Source organism: Vulpes lagopus, chromosome 10 (assembly GCF_018345385.1).
Source record: "Vulpes lagopus strain Blue_001 chromosome 10, ASM1834538v1, whole genome shotgun sequence".
NCBI classification, from domain to species: domain Eukaryota; kingdom Metazoa; phylum Chordata; class Mammalia; order Carnivora; family Canidae; genus Vulpes; species Vulpes lagopus.
In genome coordinates, this window is record NC_054833.1 from 55355577 (window position 1) to 55370536 (window position 14960).

The 14960-nt window shown below is 43.5% G+C and overlaps 1 protein-coding gene across 1 annotated transcript; it reads left to right on the plus strand.

Annotated features, from left to right (window-relative positions):
• The first annotated feature begins 312 nt into the window (after nucleotides 1-312).
• On the plus strand, nucleotides 313-11660 carry MMP8 (matrix metallopeptidase 8). The gene is made up of 10 exons (XM_041771822.1): nucleotides 313-601; nucleotides 2135-2379; nucleotides 3024-3172; nucleotides 3260-3385; nucleotides 6251-6412; nucleotides 7708-7825; nucleotides 8564-8697; nucleotides 9219-9372; nucleotides 10041-10144; nucleotides 10304-11660. The coding sequence occupies exons 1-10, from the start codon at nucleotides 467-469 to the stop codon at nucleotides 10405-10407; spliced, it is 1431 nt and encodes a 476-aa protein (XP_041627756.1). The 5' UTR covers nucleotides 313-466; the 3' UTR covers nucleotides 10408-11660.
• The last annotated feature ends 3300 nt before the right edge of the window (nucleotides 11661-14960 follow it).

Genomic DNA, 14960 nt, shown 5'->3' on the forward strand with positions numbered 1-14960 from the left:
CCCAGCAAGGGTGGCTGAGTACAGGGCTCCTCTAACCGGGCTCCGTGGTACCAGGATAATGATGCTAACCCAACAAGGTGCCTGCATGAGCTAATACAGCCTCTGCACCTTCCCACCCAGAAAATGCAAACCCACAGCCAAGTGCTGGTTATTACCCTCTGGAGCAATTCCCCAAGTCTTCTCTGACATCGGACAGCTTTGCAAGAGTAAATCTCTAACCAAAATCCTAAGAGCAAAGAATAGCAAATTGCACTATTTTTTTCTGTCGAAAGATCCCCCGCCCCCTGTTGAGGAATACTAAATCACATTAGAACGTCGCAACAGTGTAAGAGCATAAATAACCTGCGTTACTTCACATTCCTGATGTGTGGCAATTGTTCAAGACATGGCTTTTATAAGGGGCCAGAAGAGAGAGCAGTGACACAGGACCCAGCAACCCTGAGGGACCCAGGAGAGGAAGGCCAGGATGGCAGCGTTTGCAGATAAGGCCACGTTGGACCTGAGGAAGCTCCCACTTCTGCTCCTGCTCTGCGTGCAGCTCTCACACACCTTTCCAGTTCAAGGGGAGTCCCCAGAAGAGAAGAGCACACGAGTTGTTCAGGTAAACCCACCCGCCAGCAGGTGGTGGTTGACGTGCTGGTTCTTAGGAAACTGTGTGGGTTGTTTCTTCTTTTTAGTTAGATCAGCCTGAAAGGAGTTATATGGATGTTTAGTTTGGGCTCGAACATCAGGAGTCCAGAGGGTTCCTCGCTGGGCTCTTTGAACTCTGGGAAGATACTGCTGTCGAGCTGCCCCCAGCCAGGGATCCCGTTCAGAAGGAATGGTCTTAATTATAAAAGTAGGGGATTTTCTTTCTGACTCACCTGAGATTTTCCTCAGCCATTATAGGCACCCCAGTCACCATGTCTGGTGCCGTCTCTATGGACTTGTCTCTGAAGCCAGAAATCTCAGGTGGACCAGAGACCACAAGGACGGGAGATTAGAAGGAACTAGAAGTCAGTTTGTGGTGCAGTGAGATTTCCTACATCTGATTATGTATATAAACGTTTATGAAGCAAAACCAACGGTTACTTTCCATTGTAGGAAAGTCGGGCCAAATTTTGAAGAAGCACCAGAGAACGCTGTCAGAGAATTTGTTGCGCACGATTTCCTTAGCTTTGCAGTTATAGAAAAGTAGTATTCTTTTTGTTTTTTTTTCCTTTTCCTTTCTTCTTACACATCCCCTACAGTGATCTACCCCTGGGCTAGAGGCTGGAGCCCCGTGAGCCTTGACTCTGTGCATGACTGAGCATTTGAGTCGTTCTCATGGCATTCCTGGGATCAGCTGTTATTATTCCCACTTTAGAGACCAAAGTGAATCTTAAATCAGTTAAATGGCATGTCTAAAAATTCAGTTAATCTGTGGCAGAGCTGAGATTTGAACCCAAGCCTCTCTGAATCCAGTAAAAGCACAAAAGTGCTCTGTCTTGTGTCCCTTGCCAAGTGGAAGGTGTTCCTGGGCTGCTTAGGGTGAAAGAAGCCTCAGAACTGGTTTCCTCAGCAGCGTCAGTCCCTTCCAGAGGAGCTGTGGTGAGTAAATGGCTAACTAATGTCAAGGATGGTGCTGTTACCCCAAACCCAGTTTGCAGTTCTTCTTGTGAAATTTACAGTTCTCATTTGAGAAGCACCAGGGAGGTCTGGGATCTGAGTTGTCATCTTGGCAATTTCCTTCCATCTGTGCACACCCGTGTCTTAGGATGATTACATCTTCTCCATAGTATTGGAAAGATAATTAAAAGAGAATTTTCATTGATGCAATTAATACCTCAAGAAATCAGTAGCCAGTGCTATTTATTTTTTATAAAAGGAGCCAGTCCCCCGACTATGTACTAGCACTTTGCATGGGGACTTGGGCTTCATCCCTTATGAAATACCTGCTTTCATGTATAAACACTAACTGGAACACTGGATGTAGGGGGGCCGTTTTGGCCCATCGTCCCTGTTCCCTCAAAGTCGACCCCCAAATCCGTGTGTTTGCTCGTCTCTCAGGGTGTTAGTCTGTCAAAAGTCTGCAGTGACTTAGAGAGGATACAGAATGCCCAGAGAACTGCAGGAATGACCCAGCCAGTCCCCTCCCATATTTGTCTTTGCCCAGGACTACCTAGAAAAGTTCTACCAGTTACCCAGGAACAGATTCCGGTCTGAGAGGAAGAACAGCACCAGTGTGATTATGGAAAAGCTCAGAGAGATGCAGCGATTCTTTGGGTTGAACGAGACGGGGAAGCCCAATCAGGAGACGCTGGAGATGATGCAGAAGCCTCGCTGCGGAGTGCCCGACAGCGGTGATTTTATGTTAACCCCGGGGAACCCCAAGTGGAAACAAACTAACCTGACCTACAGGTGATGGCTCCTGGGACTCAGAATCTGATGGGGGTGTTTATGGAGCATGTGTGATGTGCCAGGCACGGTCCCAGGATGTGGGATGCAGGGGAGACAGGTGTCCCTGCCCTGAAGAGCCCAGAGTCTTGTGTGAAAGACCACAGACCCCACAGGCCTCCTCACCCTACAGCCTGATATTCTTGTCCTTCTCCAGCAATCTCAAAAGGATGATGGCAACATTAGGCTGCCTCTCTATGAATTCCATTTAGGACTCAAACGAGGCTCGCTCATTGCTGAAGAGACTATAGCCCCACCTCCCTGCATCTTGATGATGACAGTAATGATCCCCAGTATCTGTTCAATACTCTGATTTGCCCAGTACTGAGCTGCACGCTTCACACATACTTAATCCCCACAACCACCCTATGAGAGGGCTACTATTTTATGATCACCTTATGAATAAAGAAATGTTTTAGATTTAAAGATAAGGAGTGAGCTGCCCAGAAGCCACATATGTCTGCAGCCCTGAGTCCTGCAACTGCTCGCAGACCCTCTCCAGGGGCAGCTCGTCATAGACCACTCACTCCTAAATGGAGAAGCTTGGTCTGCTGATGGGCGGCTCTTCTAAACCATAATGAATCCTTCTCCCATTTTCTCATTTGAAGGATTATTAAGTACACCCCACAGTTGTCAGAGGCCAGTGTGGAGACAGCTATTCAGAAAGCCTTTCAAGTATGGAGTAATGTATCACCCCTGACCTTCACCAAGGTCTCACAGGGAGAAGCGGACATCAGGATCACTTTCGTCCAAGGAGGTGGGCTTGCAGCTGTGGTGCTCATACTTGCTTTCCCTGGCTGAGCTGAGACTCCACAGGCACCCCATGCAGACTGCTCTATTTCAGATCATGGTGACAATTCGCCATTTGACGGACCCAATGGAATCCTCGCTCATGCCTTTCAGCCGGGCCAAGGTATTGGAGGAGATGTTCACTTTGATGCAGAAGAAACATGGACCGAAAATTCTAACAGTAAGTCAACCAAAGTCATGTCAACAGGCAGCTTCTAAATATGTGTTTCTCACATAAGAAACTCCCCTTGGACACACACACCCAAATTCTGCTAACATTTCAAACTCACACAAGCTGACCACTTTAAATTTTTGCTACCTCATAATACTAAGTCAATTCAGGTTTCAAAAAGTCCTAAGGCTAATTACTGACCGTGTTTTCCTAGGGCAGAAATCAGAAATCTACAGACTATGGCTAAATCCTGCCTGGTCCTGTTTGTATACATAAAGTTTTATTGAAACAGCCACCTTTACTTGCTTATGTATTGTCTTTTTTTTTTTTTTATATATTTTTATTTTTTATTTATTTATGATAGTCACAGAGAGAGAGAGAGAGAGGCGCAGAGACACAGGCAGAGGGAGAAGCAGGCTCCATGCACCGGGAGCCTGATGTGGGATTCGATCCCGGGTCTCCAGGATCGCGCCCTGGGCCAAAGGCAGGCGCCAAACCGCTGCGCCACCCAGGGATCCCTTGCTTATGTATTGTCTATGGCTATTCTCACGGTACAACAGCAGAGCTAAGTACCTGCTATGGAAACCACATGGCTCACGAAGCCTGAACTACTTACCATCTAAATCTTCACAGAAGAAGTTTGCTGACCACTACTTTAGGGTATGTTTTTTTTTTAATATTCTGAAATTTCATGATGTATGGAGAAGGTCCTTATTTTTGAAAATTCAGAAATAATCAGGTTCTTTAAGAAAACTATTCCACTTAGAAAACAGTCACCGTCCTTTTGGTCGAGTTATTTCATCTTCAGGGAGCTCTTTCTCGGTGGTTGCTCTTATGGGACAAACCACCCCTTTCAGGAGAAGACCTGAAGGGAAGAAATGGGGATGAGTAAGGAATATCCAGGCCAGGTGGAACTTCACAAGGCCACTGGGCAGCAATATGCCACAGAACACTGTAGAAAACAAGAAAGGAAACTTTGACCTTTGCTTGGGATCTGCTCCTCCCACCATTTTTTCAACATATACATTGTGTTTATTTCACCCAAGTCCCTGTACTGGGAGCTGTGTGAACCCAAAGATAAATAGCTCTCTCCACTACTTTGGATCTCTGTTGCCCTCCCCACTGGTCCATGTGGTTGTCACCTCTTACTTGAACTAAATGATCCAAATTCCCACCTGGACTGTCAACCTCCAATCTCTCCTACCTTGAAGTTTTCCCAGCATGCCAGCAAAATTTACATTTGGAAAGTCCATCTCAGATTATGTTACCCTCCTGCTTAAAGTCCAGGTGTTACATTTCTGGACCACGTAACACTCAAATTCCTCTCCTTGGCATTCAAGGCTCTTGTTTGTTTGCAAACTCGTCTTTAACACCTGTCTTCCTGTTTCACACGCAGAAGCCACATTGCACATTCACTGTTCCTACATCACACCATGCATTCCCAACCTCCCTACATTTGCTCACGTTACACCCCAAGTTCCTCTTTTCAAAATCTCTTTCTCTGCTCTATGCTTCCCTGTCTTGAGTTCCAGCAGAAATGGGGACTTTCTCCTCAGAATGCCAACAGCCTTTGTTTCTCTTTCTCTAACTGCTCTCCTCATTGTGCTGTGCCATTCACGTTGTTGGCGTACATCTCCCTCTCTCAACTGTGCTTCATGACAGAACCCCCAGAGCCCCTCACAACCTACTCCAGGCCCTCAAAAATGTCTTCTGAGATGTATTCAGGAATGCAAAAAATGCAAGGATGTGATGATCAAGAGAAAGGGTCTAGGAGCATGGATAGAATTTCATGAGGCTAATTATAAATAGGAAGTTGAATGCTCTCATCTGAGCACAGGTCATGCCATCAACCTGGATTTGACCTCAGCTGTACCACTTATCAGTTGTAAGACCTTTAAAGAAGTATCCAAAATCCATGGGCTTCAGTTCCTTTACTGTAAAAATATTTCTTTTTTTTTTAAACATTTTTTTAACTTTTTATTTATTTATGATAGGCACACAGTGAGAGAGAGAGAGAGAGGCAGAGACACAGGCAGAGGGAGAAGCAGGCTCCATGCACCGGGAGCCCGACGTGGGATTCGATCCCAGATCTCCAGGATCGCACCCTGGGCCAAAGGCAGGCGCCAAACCGCTGCGCCACCCAGGGATCCCTGTAAAAATATTTCTAAGGATACTTCACACCAATGTTGTGAGGACTGAATAATATTACACTTCCCAGCATATAGAAAGTACTCTTTTTTGTTAAGGGGGGCATGTAAGAAAATGCATGGTGTGTTTATGGGATGACCAGAATGAGGCAAGTCAAGCCCTCAGGTGTCTGCTGGGCAAGGGAAGGTCCTTGGACTTGGCCAAGTTGTAAGGGCTCCATCTGACAGAAGTGTTAGCCTGGGAAGGGGGTTCCCAGCTGGGAAAAGCACTGCTCCTGGAAGTTAAAGATGGCAGAAGGAGCAGGTTTTTGTCTTTCAAACAAGGGGGAAGGTGGAGAGTCCTTGAAGCTGCTTTGAGAACTCAGAATCAAGAAGGAGCTGGTGCTGGCTAATGGGTGACCAGGGAGGGAAAGCAAGTCCATTTGCATCTGAGGCTACGCACAGCCCGGCATGTTTCTTCTCTAACTACCTGTGTGCTGAGGCTCTACTCAAGGGGCTGAGGGCCTGGGAGGCTGGAGAGGGCTGTGGGGCATCCCAAGACAATGGCAGCCCTGTCATCCCTCCTCTCAGCCTCAGATCCACACCCAGGGAAGGGAAAATGAAAAAGACAGGTGTGGAAAATGTGGTTTCTCCAGCACTGTTGGCTTGGAAGCTGCAGTCCTTGGGTTCCACTGTCTCCACCCTTGGATCCACTTGAAGCCACTCACCATGCATGCTTGTGTTTCAGATTACAATTTGTTTCTTGTTGCTGCCCATGAATTTGGCCATTCCTTGGGGCTCTCTCATTCCACTGACCCTGGTGCCTTGATGTATCCCAACTATGTTTTCCACGACCCCAGCACCTACACCCTCCCTCAAGATGACATCAATGGCATTCAGACCATCTACGGTAAGAGTGTGGGAAGAACCTTGAGTACATGGTGAGGTGTGGGCATATCTGGGATGTTCTTTGCAGTCTTGTCCATGGTAGTGGAAGTTGGAGGGTACCCAGGGGTCTGTCTGGGGTCTGTCAAAGGTGGCAGGTGCACACCACAGAGTAACACTTAGTGGGGACACCACTGAATTAGATGTACAGGTGACAACCACATAGAATAGAAGGGTCTTTAAAACATTCTCCTTTGTAGAAAAGAAACAAGATAATGATACATATTATACCGTGTTTAAATTACACAGTATTTGATTCCACAAATATCAGATGCATGTAGGCAAAGCAAGGCATGTCAAGAAACATGCTAAGCAGAAGATACATATTGCAGGTAATAGAACTGTTGTCTGTAGAGGAGGGAAGGGGGTGGGAATAGAAGATGCAGGAATAGAACGTTTCTTAAAGATGTGGCTTATGCTCTTCAAGGAGGGAGATGGAGGCCTCGGCTCTGAGACAAGTAGGGACCATCATGTGTCCCCTCCCCCTGCCCTCCTGGCCCCAAAGGCCATAAGAACAGGGCACCCAAGAGAAGGTTGGAGCGTCTCTAGGTCCCTGTGGAGGGAGGAGAATGGGGAGAGCACCACAGAACCAAGCATAGCAGCACAACAACTCGGGGCTTCCTTATGACGATAGAACTTTCCAGAAAAATGAGACTCACAGTAGCTTCCTCCCTTTCTTGACTCCTTTCACCCTGAAAAAACCTCCTTCCTTTTCCCTCCACATTTTACATTCTCTTAACTATTAGCCTAGCCATTCATTCAATAATGAAAAAACACATGAAGATGCAAATACCTACAGGAAAAAAAATTGCTAACATTTGGCTTAGATTTATGCTATAGGACAAAAGACGAACATTGGTTCCTTTCCTGAAGTTGGGTGTTGGTGAGACAGCTAGGAGTGTATACCAAGGGACAGAAATCCAGGAGGAACCAAGAAACGGGACAGGACAGAATTAGGATTTTAAAGTACAGGGAGGGGAGGAGGATGCACAGAATTCAAATTATTTTCCTTCACAACATAGCCTGCACTTATCTCCAGAAATCACCTCTCTTCTTTGAAATGATAATAATGAGGTTAAGAGAGTCTAAAACCTTGTGGGATCGTCTGATAGGAATTTTTGTCTTGTGAAAACCCTTCCCCTTCCTGGAAGAGCCCAGGTACTCCAGGAGTCACACTAGACTTAACCTTATAAAAAGATTTTCTTTCTTTTCTTTCCTTTCTTCTCTTTTCTTTTCTTTTTTTTTTTTTTTTTTTTTGAGGTCCTTCAAGCAACCCTGTCCAACCAACTGGACCAAGCACACCCACAACTTGTGACCCCAGACTGACATTTGATGCTATCGCCACACTCCGTGGAGAAATACTATTCTTTAAAGACAAGTATAAGATTGAACTATTTCTTCCTTTATCTTAATTTACTGGCATAACTTAGAACTGGATTCTAATCAAACCCCATATTACACATCACTCAGCTTTTCCTTCAAATTCTGGGCTTGTGCACCTCATTGCAATGATTGTTTTCTGGGTAACTCAAAACATCCAGGAAAATTTTAAAAAACAAAAAAACCTCAAACACACATAAACATTCAGATGTAAGTGATAGCATAACAGACATGGGTCCAGCTGCTCGAGAATGCCACACACGGGTTTCCCGGACACAGAAACATCATCCAGTCCCACCCACATTCAGTCCAGTAAAAGAGACTATCCTGGGATAAGCTGCGGTGAGTGGGGTGAGTCATTTCACTGGTTGGATTTTTCAATTTTCCATTGGCCACTTGTGATTGTGTGATCGGGGCCAGATTTACTCCTATTGCTTTTGCTGGAATATTCTAAAAGTCTCAGCATTTTGTAGGAACACCAGTGAGACTTGTCAGGGCGTGAGGAGGACAGGACAGACATAATCACAGAAGGTCACTCCTAGGACCTCCTCTAAAAACTGCCAAGTACCCAGCTTCACCATAGAGCCCTGGCTGCATGTTGGCTATGATGCTCACAAGCGGTTTGGTGGCATTGTCCCACCGTCCCGGGGGTCTGGCCGGGTGGGCAGTGGTGCAGCACCTGGAGGGGCCGCCCACTCACGTGTCCTGTGTGCCCTCCTCCTTTTTGCTCTGCTAGGTACTTCTGGAGGAGGCATCCACAGCTGCCAAGAGTGGACCTCAACTTCATCTCTCTGTTCTGGCCATCCTTGCCTGACGGTATACAGGCGGCCTATGAGGATGTGGACAAGGACCTCGTTTTCCTGTTTAAAGGTAATTGCCTATGGTTTTCCCCCTGAAGCAAGGGGGATACTTCCAGAGTGAGGGGAGGTGAGCCGAGGGGAGCATGTTAGTGCTGGCTGGACGCGGTCAGGAGAGCGGGCTTGGTGGGGTCCCCGCCACTCTCTGCCATGTTAACTTGAGCAGCTCTTCCCTCCTCAGCCCTGTTGGCCCATCTACAGAATGAGAACACCTGTAGTGTTCCTCCACCCAGGTATGACAGCCTATGAGTCCCCGCAGCTGGAATATCGTCTCTGCATAGGAGGCTCACAACATGAGATAGTCCCCCAGCTGTGGGGCCGGACATGCCTGGCTAAGAAGCGGGACTTGTTCAGGTGCTGGGACCGTGAGAGCTCTTCCAGCCCATGAACTGAACTTGACCACCATGGTCTTTTAAAGGCTCTTGTTCCATTGTTGTTTCTGTGGTGAATTTACACAAAGACTAAGAAGTGGTAGCATATCATGTCATAGGGACAGAAGAACCGTATCTGATCTGTGACCTGACTCGTTGGCAGGCAGACAGTACTGGGCTCTGAGTGGCTATGATATCAAGCAAGGTTATCCCAAGGATATCTCAGACTACGGCTTCCCAAGCAGCGTCCAAGCCATCGATGCAGCTGTTTACTACAGGAGAAAAACCTACTTCTTTGTAAATGACCAAGTCTGGAGGTAAGGCAAACTACTATTTCAGCTGGAGATCGAAATGTATCTACAGACCACCAACACCCTGCCATGCGATGGCTTTAAGATACTCAGGAGATCTTTGGTGGGCATTCTTCTTGGCAAAATGCTCAGTGTTGCCATGGATTTTGAAAGTGTAATTTTATAAAATTTAAAAGCCTTCCCAATGGTACTGACAATTCTATGTCAGGAAATAGAACAAATCTTAATAACACACCAGGATGAAATGCAAAGAAAGTTAGGATTGAATTCTAACACACTCAAGAAAATGCTATTCAGGTAGTTTACAGAATGTGGTGCCACATGGAACTTATCTCACTATTCAGAGAGGGTGGGGGGCAGAGGGGAAGGGAGAGAGACTGACTATGCGCCCATTAAGGAAATCCTCAGAAAATAGAAACCCTTCCTTTGGAAAACAATTTGTGCTACCCATCAGATGCCTGTTTTAGTGTTGATGCTACCCACATATTTTATAAATAGAACATACCCTTAGGTAGAGAAGTTCACCATCCTTAGGCCCAGGAAATAAGACATTATGAAGACTGAATGAGGAAGTAGGTGTGAAGACACTTTGTAGAGTATTTGCACTTTAAAGAAAACCATTGTCGCTATATACTATACTGGTTTTACAACATGGGACATTATTTTTTCATCAGATATGATAACCAAAGACAGTCCATGGAACCAGGTTACCCCAAAAGCATAGCAAGTATCTTTCCAGGAATAGAAAGCACAGTTGATGCAGTTTTCCAGCAGAATCGTGAGTAGAAAAAAAACTAATAATAAATTTGTTTACATTTTTAAAATAGCACATTTGCATTTAAATGTTTTATTGGAACAGGCATGGGGTGTCGTCAGTTGAAAAATATCTGAGATTTACCAGCTAATTGAATACATTATTTATTTATTTTTTTCACAGACGTCTTCCTTTTCTTCAGTGGACCAAGATATTATGCATTTGATCTTGGTGCTCACGAGGTTATTAGGGTTGATAGAACCAACAGATGGCTCAACTGTAGATAAAGCTGAAGCAGAGTCACACATGTTGCATCCACTTTCTGCATGTGGAAGGAAAGCCTAGTTTGCATATCCATTTTCTTCTCTCCTGTTTATACTTTTCTCAACAATAAGTAATGTCATTTGCTCTCACTGTCTTCATTGGACCTGCCGTCAGTGAAAATACATTTGGAGCGTCCCATTGTCTCCAGGGCTGATTGAGTTCCTACGGATTCCATCTCAAGAGAGGAAATGAAGCCTTCCTTGTCACCTGACTATTCACTATTTCTTCACTTGCTTACCTAGCTTCTAAAATGCTCATCTATACCTAAGTCTTAAACATATCTTAAGCAAATCTGCTACATACAATTCAGCACTGGTTTTGGTGAGACTTAGAGACCATAAACAACATCAACAGCACCTCTTGCCTTTACCGAAAATGTGGTGCTATTTTCCACTCTTGGAAAAAAAATATTGTTGAGCTATGTTGTGCCTTGAATTGTATCCCCCCAAGAAAGGTTGAGGTCCTAATCCTAGGTACTATGAATATACTCAATTTGGAAGTAGAGTCTTTGAAGATGCAATTAGTTAAAATGAGGTTCTACTGCAGGGTGGATGTAGGGACCAATGTCCTGGTAAGAAGAAGAACAACACAGACACATAGTGGACATGTCTTTGTCCATGGGAATGATGGACAGACATGGGAATGATGCAACCACAAGCCAAGAATGGCCAGCAAGCACCAGAAGCTAGAGAGGCAAGGAAGGTTCTTTCCTAGAACCTTCAGAGAAAAGAATTTTATCCTCCCAATGCCTTGGTTTTAGAATTGGGGCTTCCAGAACTGAGATAAAATAAACTGGGTTCTTTAAGCCACCAAGTCTATGATACTTCCTTATGGCAGCCCTTCCTTACAGTAGCCGGACATCTACCGGCTAATACAATATGTCTGCACTTAAGAAAACCAACTCCAAATGACAAAATTGAACCCTCAATAAAGAGTATTGTCATCTTCCCCGAAAAGGGGCAAAAAGAGGAGGTACCACTTTCTCTTCTGTCTCTTCCCTGCTCTGTCCTCTTAGAGTCCAAGCAAATGTGTTGGTGTTTGGATCTGTTCCTTATTTCTTCTTTTCCAGGAATACTCAGGTGGGCACACTCTACTCATAAGTGGAATTTACCACAAAAACAGTGCTGGGCACAAAATTCAATGAATCTCATTAAACTAAATAAACTAAGCTGAGATGTATACATTTGATAGTGGTTCTTTTCTGTCAGGAACCATAGGATTCTGAGACCATAATGACTAATACAAACATCAAAATCATTATAATGTCATATTTGCAGTTATTAGAATATAATGCAGCTTATTATACATTAAATTAATTTTAAGATATATTTATTACTAACACATTCTATCTTCTTTTTCTGTTAGTTTTTAAATCTCACAGGTAATTAATTTAGTAATTTGGTACCTTACTTTGGTTCAAAATTTATTAAATAAGTTCAAAATAAATAAATGACTGGCTTGTGATCTATAATTTCTTAAGACATCACCACATATTTCATACAAAGTATAAAAACAAAGAGCAAGTTTCAGTATATTTGCAACCATTTATTTTCTTGTCAGAATTATAACGTTGACATGAATTTTTAGGTACTATTTCCACTTATAAAATATTTTATAAATATTCAACTTCCTTTACAGATTCCTCAAATATGTTAGCATATTTTTTCTCAACTTATTTTATGAGGATAGGATATACTATCATTTCATTCATTCATTCATTTATTCAACAATAAATAATCACCTACCTTTCTCAGGTACTGTGCTAAGGAAAGTGAGAGATAAAAGTAATTCATTGCATCAGTCTAACAAGTGCAAAAGAATGTAAGAAAGGGGTATTTCATTTTTAACATTAGAGTCAATTTCAGACTATCATAATTTCAGAGACTTCTTATGTCCATTTTTACAAGCATGAAGATGGGAGATTCAGAACACCTGCTAGGTGTGCTAGCTAGTTATGCTAGGTTCTTGTCCCAAACCTCATCTATATACACATTTTTGAGATGAGAACTGAGTTCTTATTATTTCTTTAACTGTATTTCAGAGTCCTAGGATGTGAACACCAATGTGAAGTGAAACAAAGAATTAAAAAATTACTCCTTTTTTTTAAAGTTATCTTCTTAATAATATGCGGTATTTTCTGGCCATTACACTGAGGTTTTATATGAATACAAGAGCTCCAAGGATCTAGGATTAGAACTTAAATAATGAGATTATTTTTATCTTGGGTTAAATTTCTTTGAAAGCAAAGCCTAAGTCCAGCCCTTGGTGCAGTTATTTGACATGTTCCCGGGAAGCAAGAGTGGGGAGGCAGACAGAATGAGTTAGAGGGGAGAAAAGTCAATACAAGGGCGCTGTTGAGGCTTCTACAATGGGCAACCAGGGCTCGATGTCAGTTGCACCTCCTGAGAAGCCTACCCAACACTGTTCAATTGTTCAGATCTGGAAGGGATGGGAGGCTGACGCATTCAACCTTCAGTTCCCTCCTGCATAGATTGGCTCTAGGATAATGTGCTGGGATGGAAACAGAAAGCCAGAGGCATCTCCTACATTTTCCATGATGGGAGATTCAAATAATTGGAAATTGGAGAAGTCTTCTCTGGAGAAATTTAACAGCCCAAGAAAGAAGATTTATAGATACTGACAGGGTAGAAATGTCAACATGGCAGAGGTCACTAATGGCCTCATTAACACCTTCCCCCCCGCTTTGGTGGATAAGACCCCAATTTCATTTGAGGTAGTAATACATCCAGCCAAAAGAATACATTTTGTGGTTTTTCTTATAGCTAGATGTGGCCAATGTTTAATTTCTTGCCAAAACGCATACAGACTATTATGTGGGCCTCTGGAAAGAGACTGGGAATTTCCTTTCTCTGCCATCCTCCTTTCTGCTGCCTGTAATGCTGATGCAACCATCAGAGCCTGAGCAGCCACTTGGAGACCATGAGGCATTGCACTGAGAAACCCTTGCAGCCAGGTGGATGTTACCTGCATCCTCAGTGGGGATGTTGCCATACAAGCCCTGGGTTTCAATCTGTGCTTCCAAATGTGAGGGAGAAATAAGCTTTAATTTTATAAATCAATTATCAATTATTTTGAATACTCTGTTATACTCAACCAAATCTTATCCCAACTAATGCATCACATGAACATCTGGAACCTACCCTGCCTCTCTGAAGGGAAGGTCATCGGTTGGCAAGCCCTGTCCATGCTCACAGGGCTTCCAGTCAGCACTCTGGTCTCTCATTCTTAAATAGATTGCACAGCACAAAGTCTCCAAACATGTGAAAAAAATCTTCTAATGCAAGAAACTGGCACCCAGAAAGAAACTTTGAAGAAATAGAGACAATTCTGGGAGCAAAAGAAAATTTCAAGACAAACTTAAAAATAGTAAACATTCTCAAAAGATAAGACATATTCTATGTCCAAAAACCACTAACAAAATTTTGCAAGAAAAGAAAAGAAATAAAGTATTCAGATAACTGAAAGAGCTCTTGGAAACTAAACAACTGGGAGGGGAAAATAATGTTGGCAGAAAGTAATAAAAGATATATCAGAAGCATGGAGGTTCAATCCACGAAGTCCAACAGATATGTATTCCATAAAGGGAAAGAGAAAATCAAGAGGAAAGAAATTATCAAAGAAACAACAGGAAAATTTTCTTGAAGTTTTCATAATGAAAGGGGCTGCTTACTGTCCAGCAATATTAAAGCAAAAAGAAAAAGAAAAAAGAAAAGAACATCACATCAAGATACACCATTACAAAATTTCAGAATATCTGCATAAAGAGAATATTTCCAGCATTTTTCAGAAGAAAACATATCAAGAATCAGAATTAAAGACTTCCCAGCAACAAGTCAGAGAACACTAAAAACCGATGGACTTGAAGAGTGAACGTTAGGTATGTGAATTAGATGCCAACACGTTCTCATCTGCCTGAGATGGGAAGTGGCCTGTTTGGGGAAGGGAAGGAGACCTGGTCTGCTCAGCTGTTTCTGGGCTTCTCTGTTCTGAGGGAGCTGGGCTATACAGCCAATGATCTGCAGTGTCGGGAAGGCCTTCAGTTGTCAGGGCTGGCCTCTACCAGAAGGGAAACTCAACTAATGGGGGTGAGAAAAAGCCCAATCGTGCCTGCTTTTGAGAGAATATCCTACTGCGCCCACATTTTGAAGAAATGTCCTGCAGCTCAGAACTAACAGTGATAAAAAGGACTTTCATTTTCAAAAAAAAAAAAAAAAAAAGACTTCCCAGCAACTAGATTCTAGAAAACAATGGAAAGGGGCCTCTAACGTCTAACATTCTAAAGAAAATTTATATCAGTCTGACATTCTAGAGACGCTCTCTCAATCAGGTGCCGGGATGGAATAAGGACATTCTTAGGCATGAAAATATCCAAAACATTCATTTTCCTCGCACCCTTCAGAGTGTCCGTTCCCATCTCCCTCAGTTGTGTACATGTACATGTGCTCTAGTTGGCCATATCCACAGCAGTTCATTTCTGCTGGGCTAACTGCTTCCT

Excerpts from the sequence above, each read along its gene's own strand:
- MMP8 (XM_041771822.1), top strand. The coding sequence starts at position 467 with ATGGCAGCGTTTGCAGATAAGGCCACGTTGGACCTGAGGAAGCTCCCA. Across the intron at positions 7,826-8,563 it reads ATACTATTCTTTAAAGACAA|GTACTTCTGGAGGAGGCATC; the intron begins GTATAAGATTGA and ends TTGCTCTGCTAG. Across the intron at positions 8,698-9,218 it reads CCTCGTTTTCCTGTTTAAAG|GCAGACAGTACTGGGCTCTG; the intron begins GTAATTGCCTAT and ends ACTCGTTGGCAG.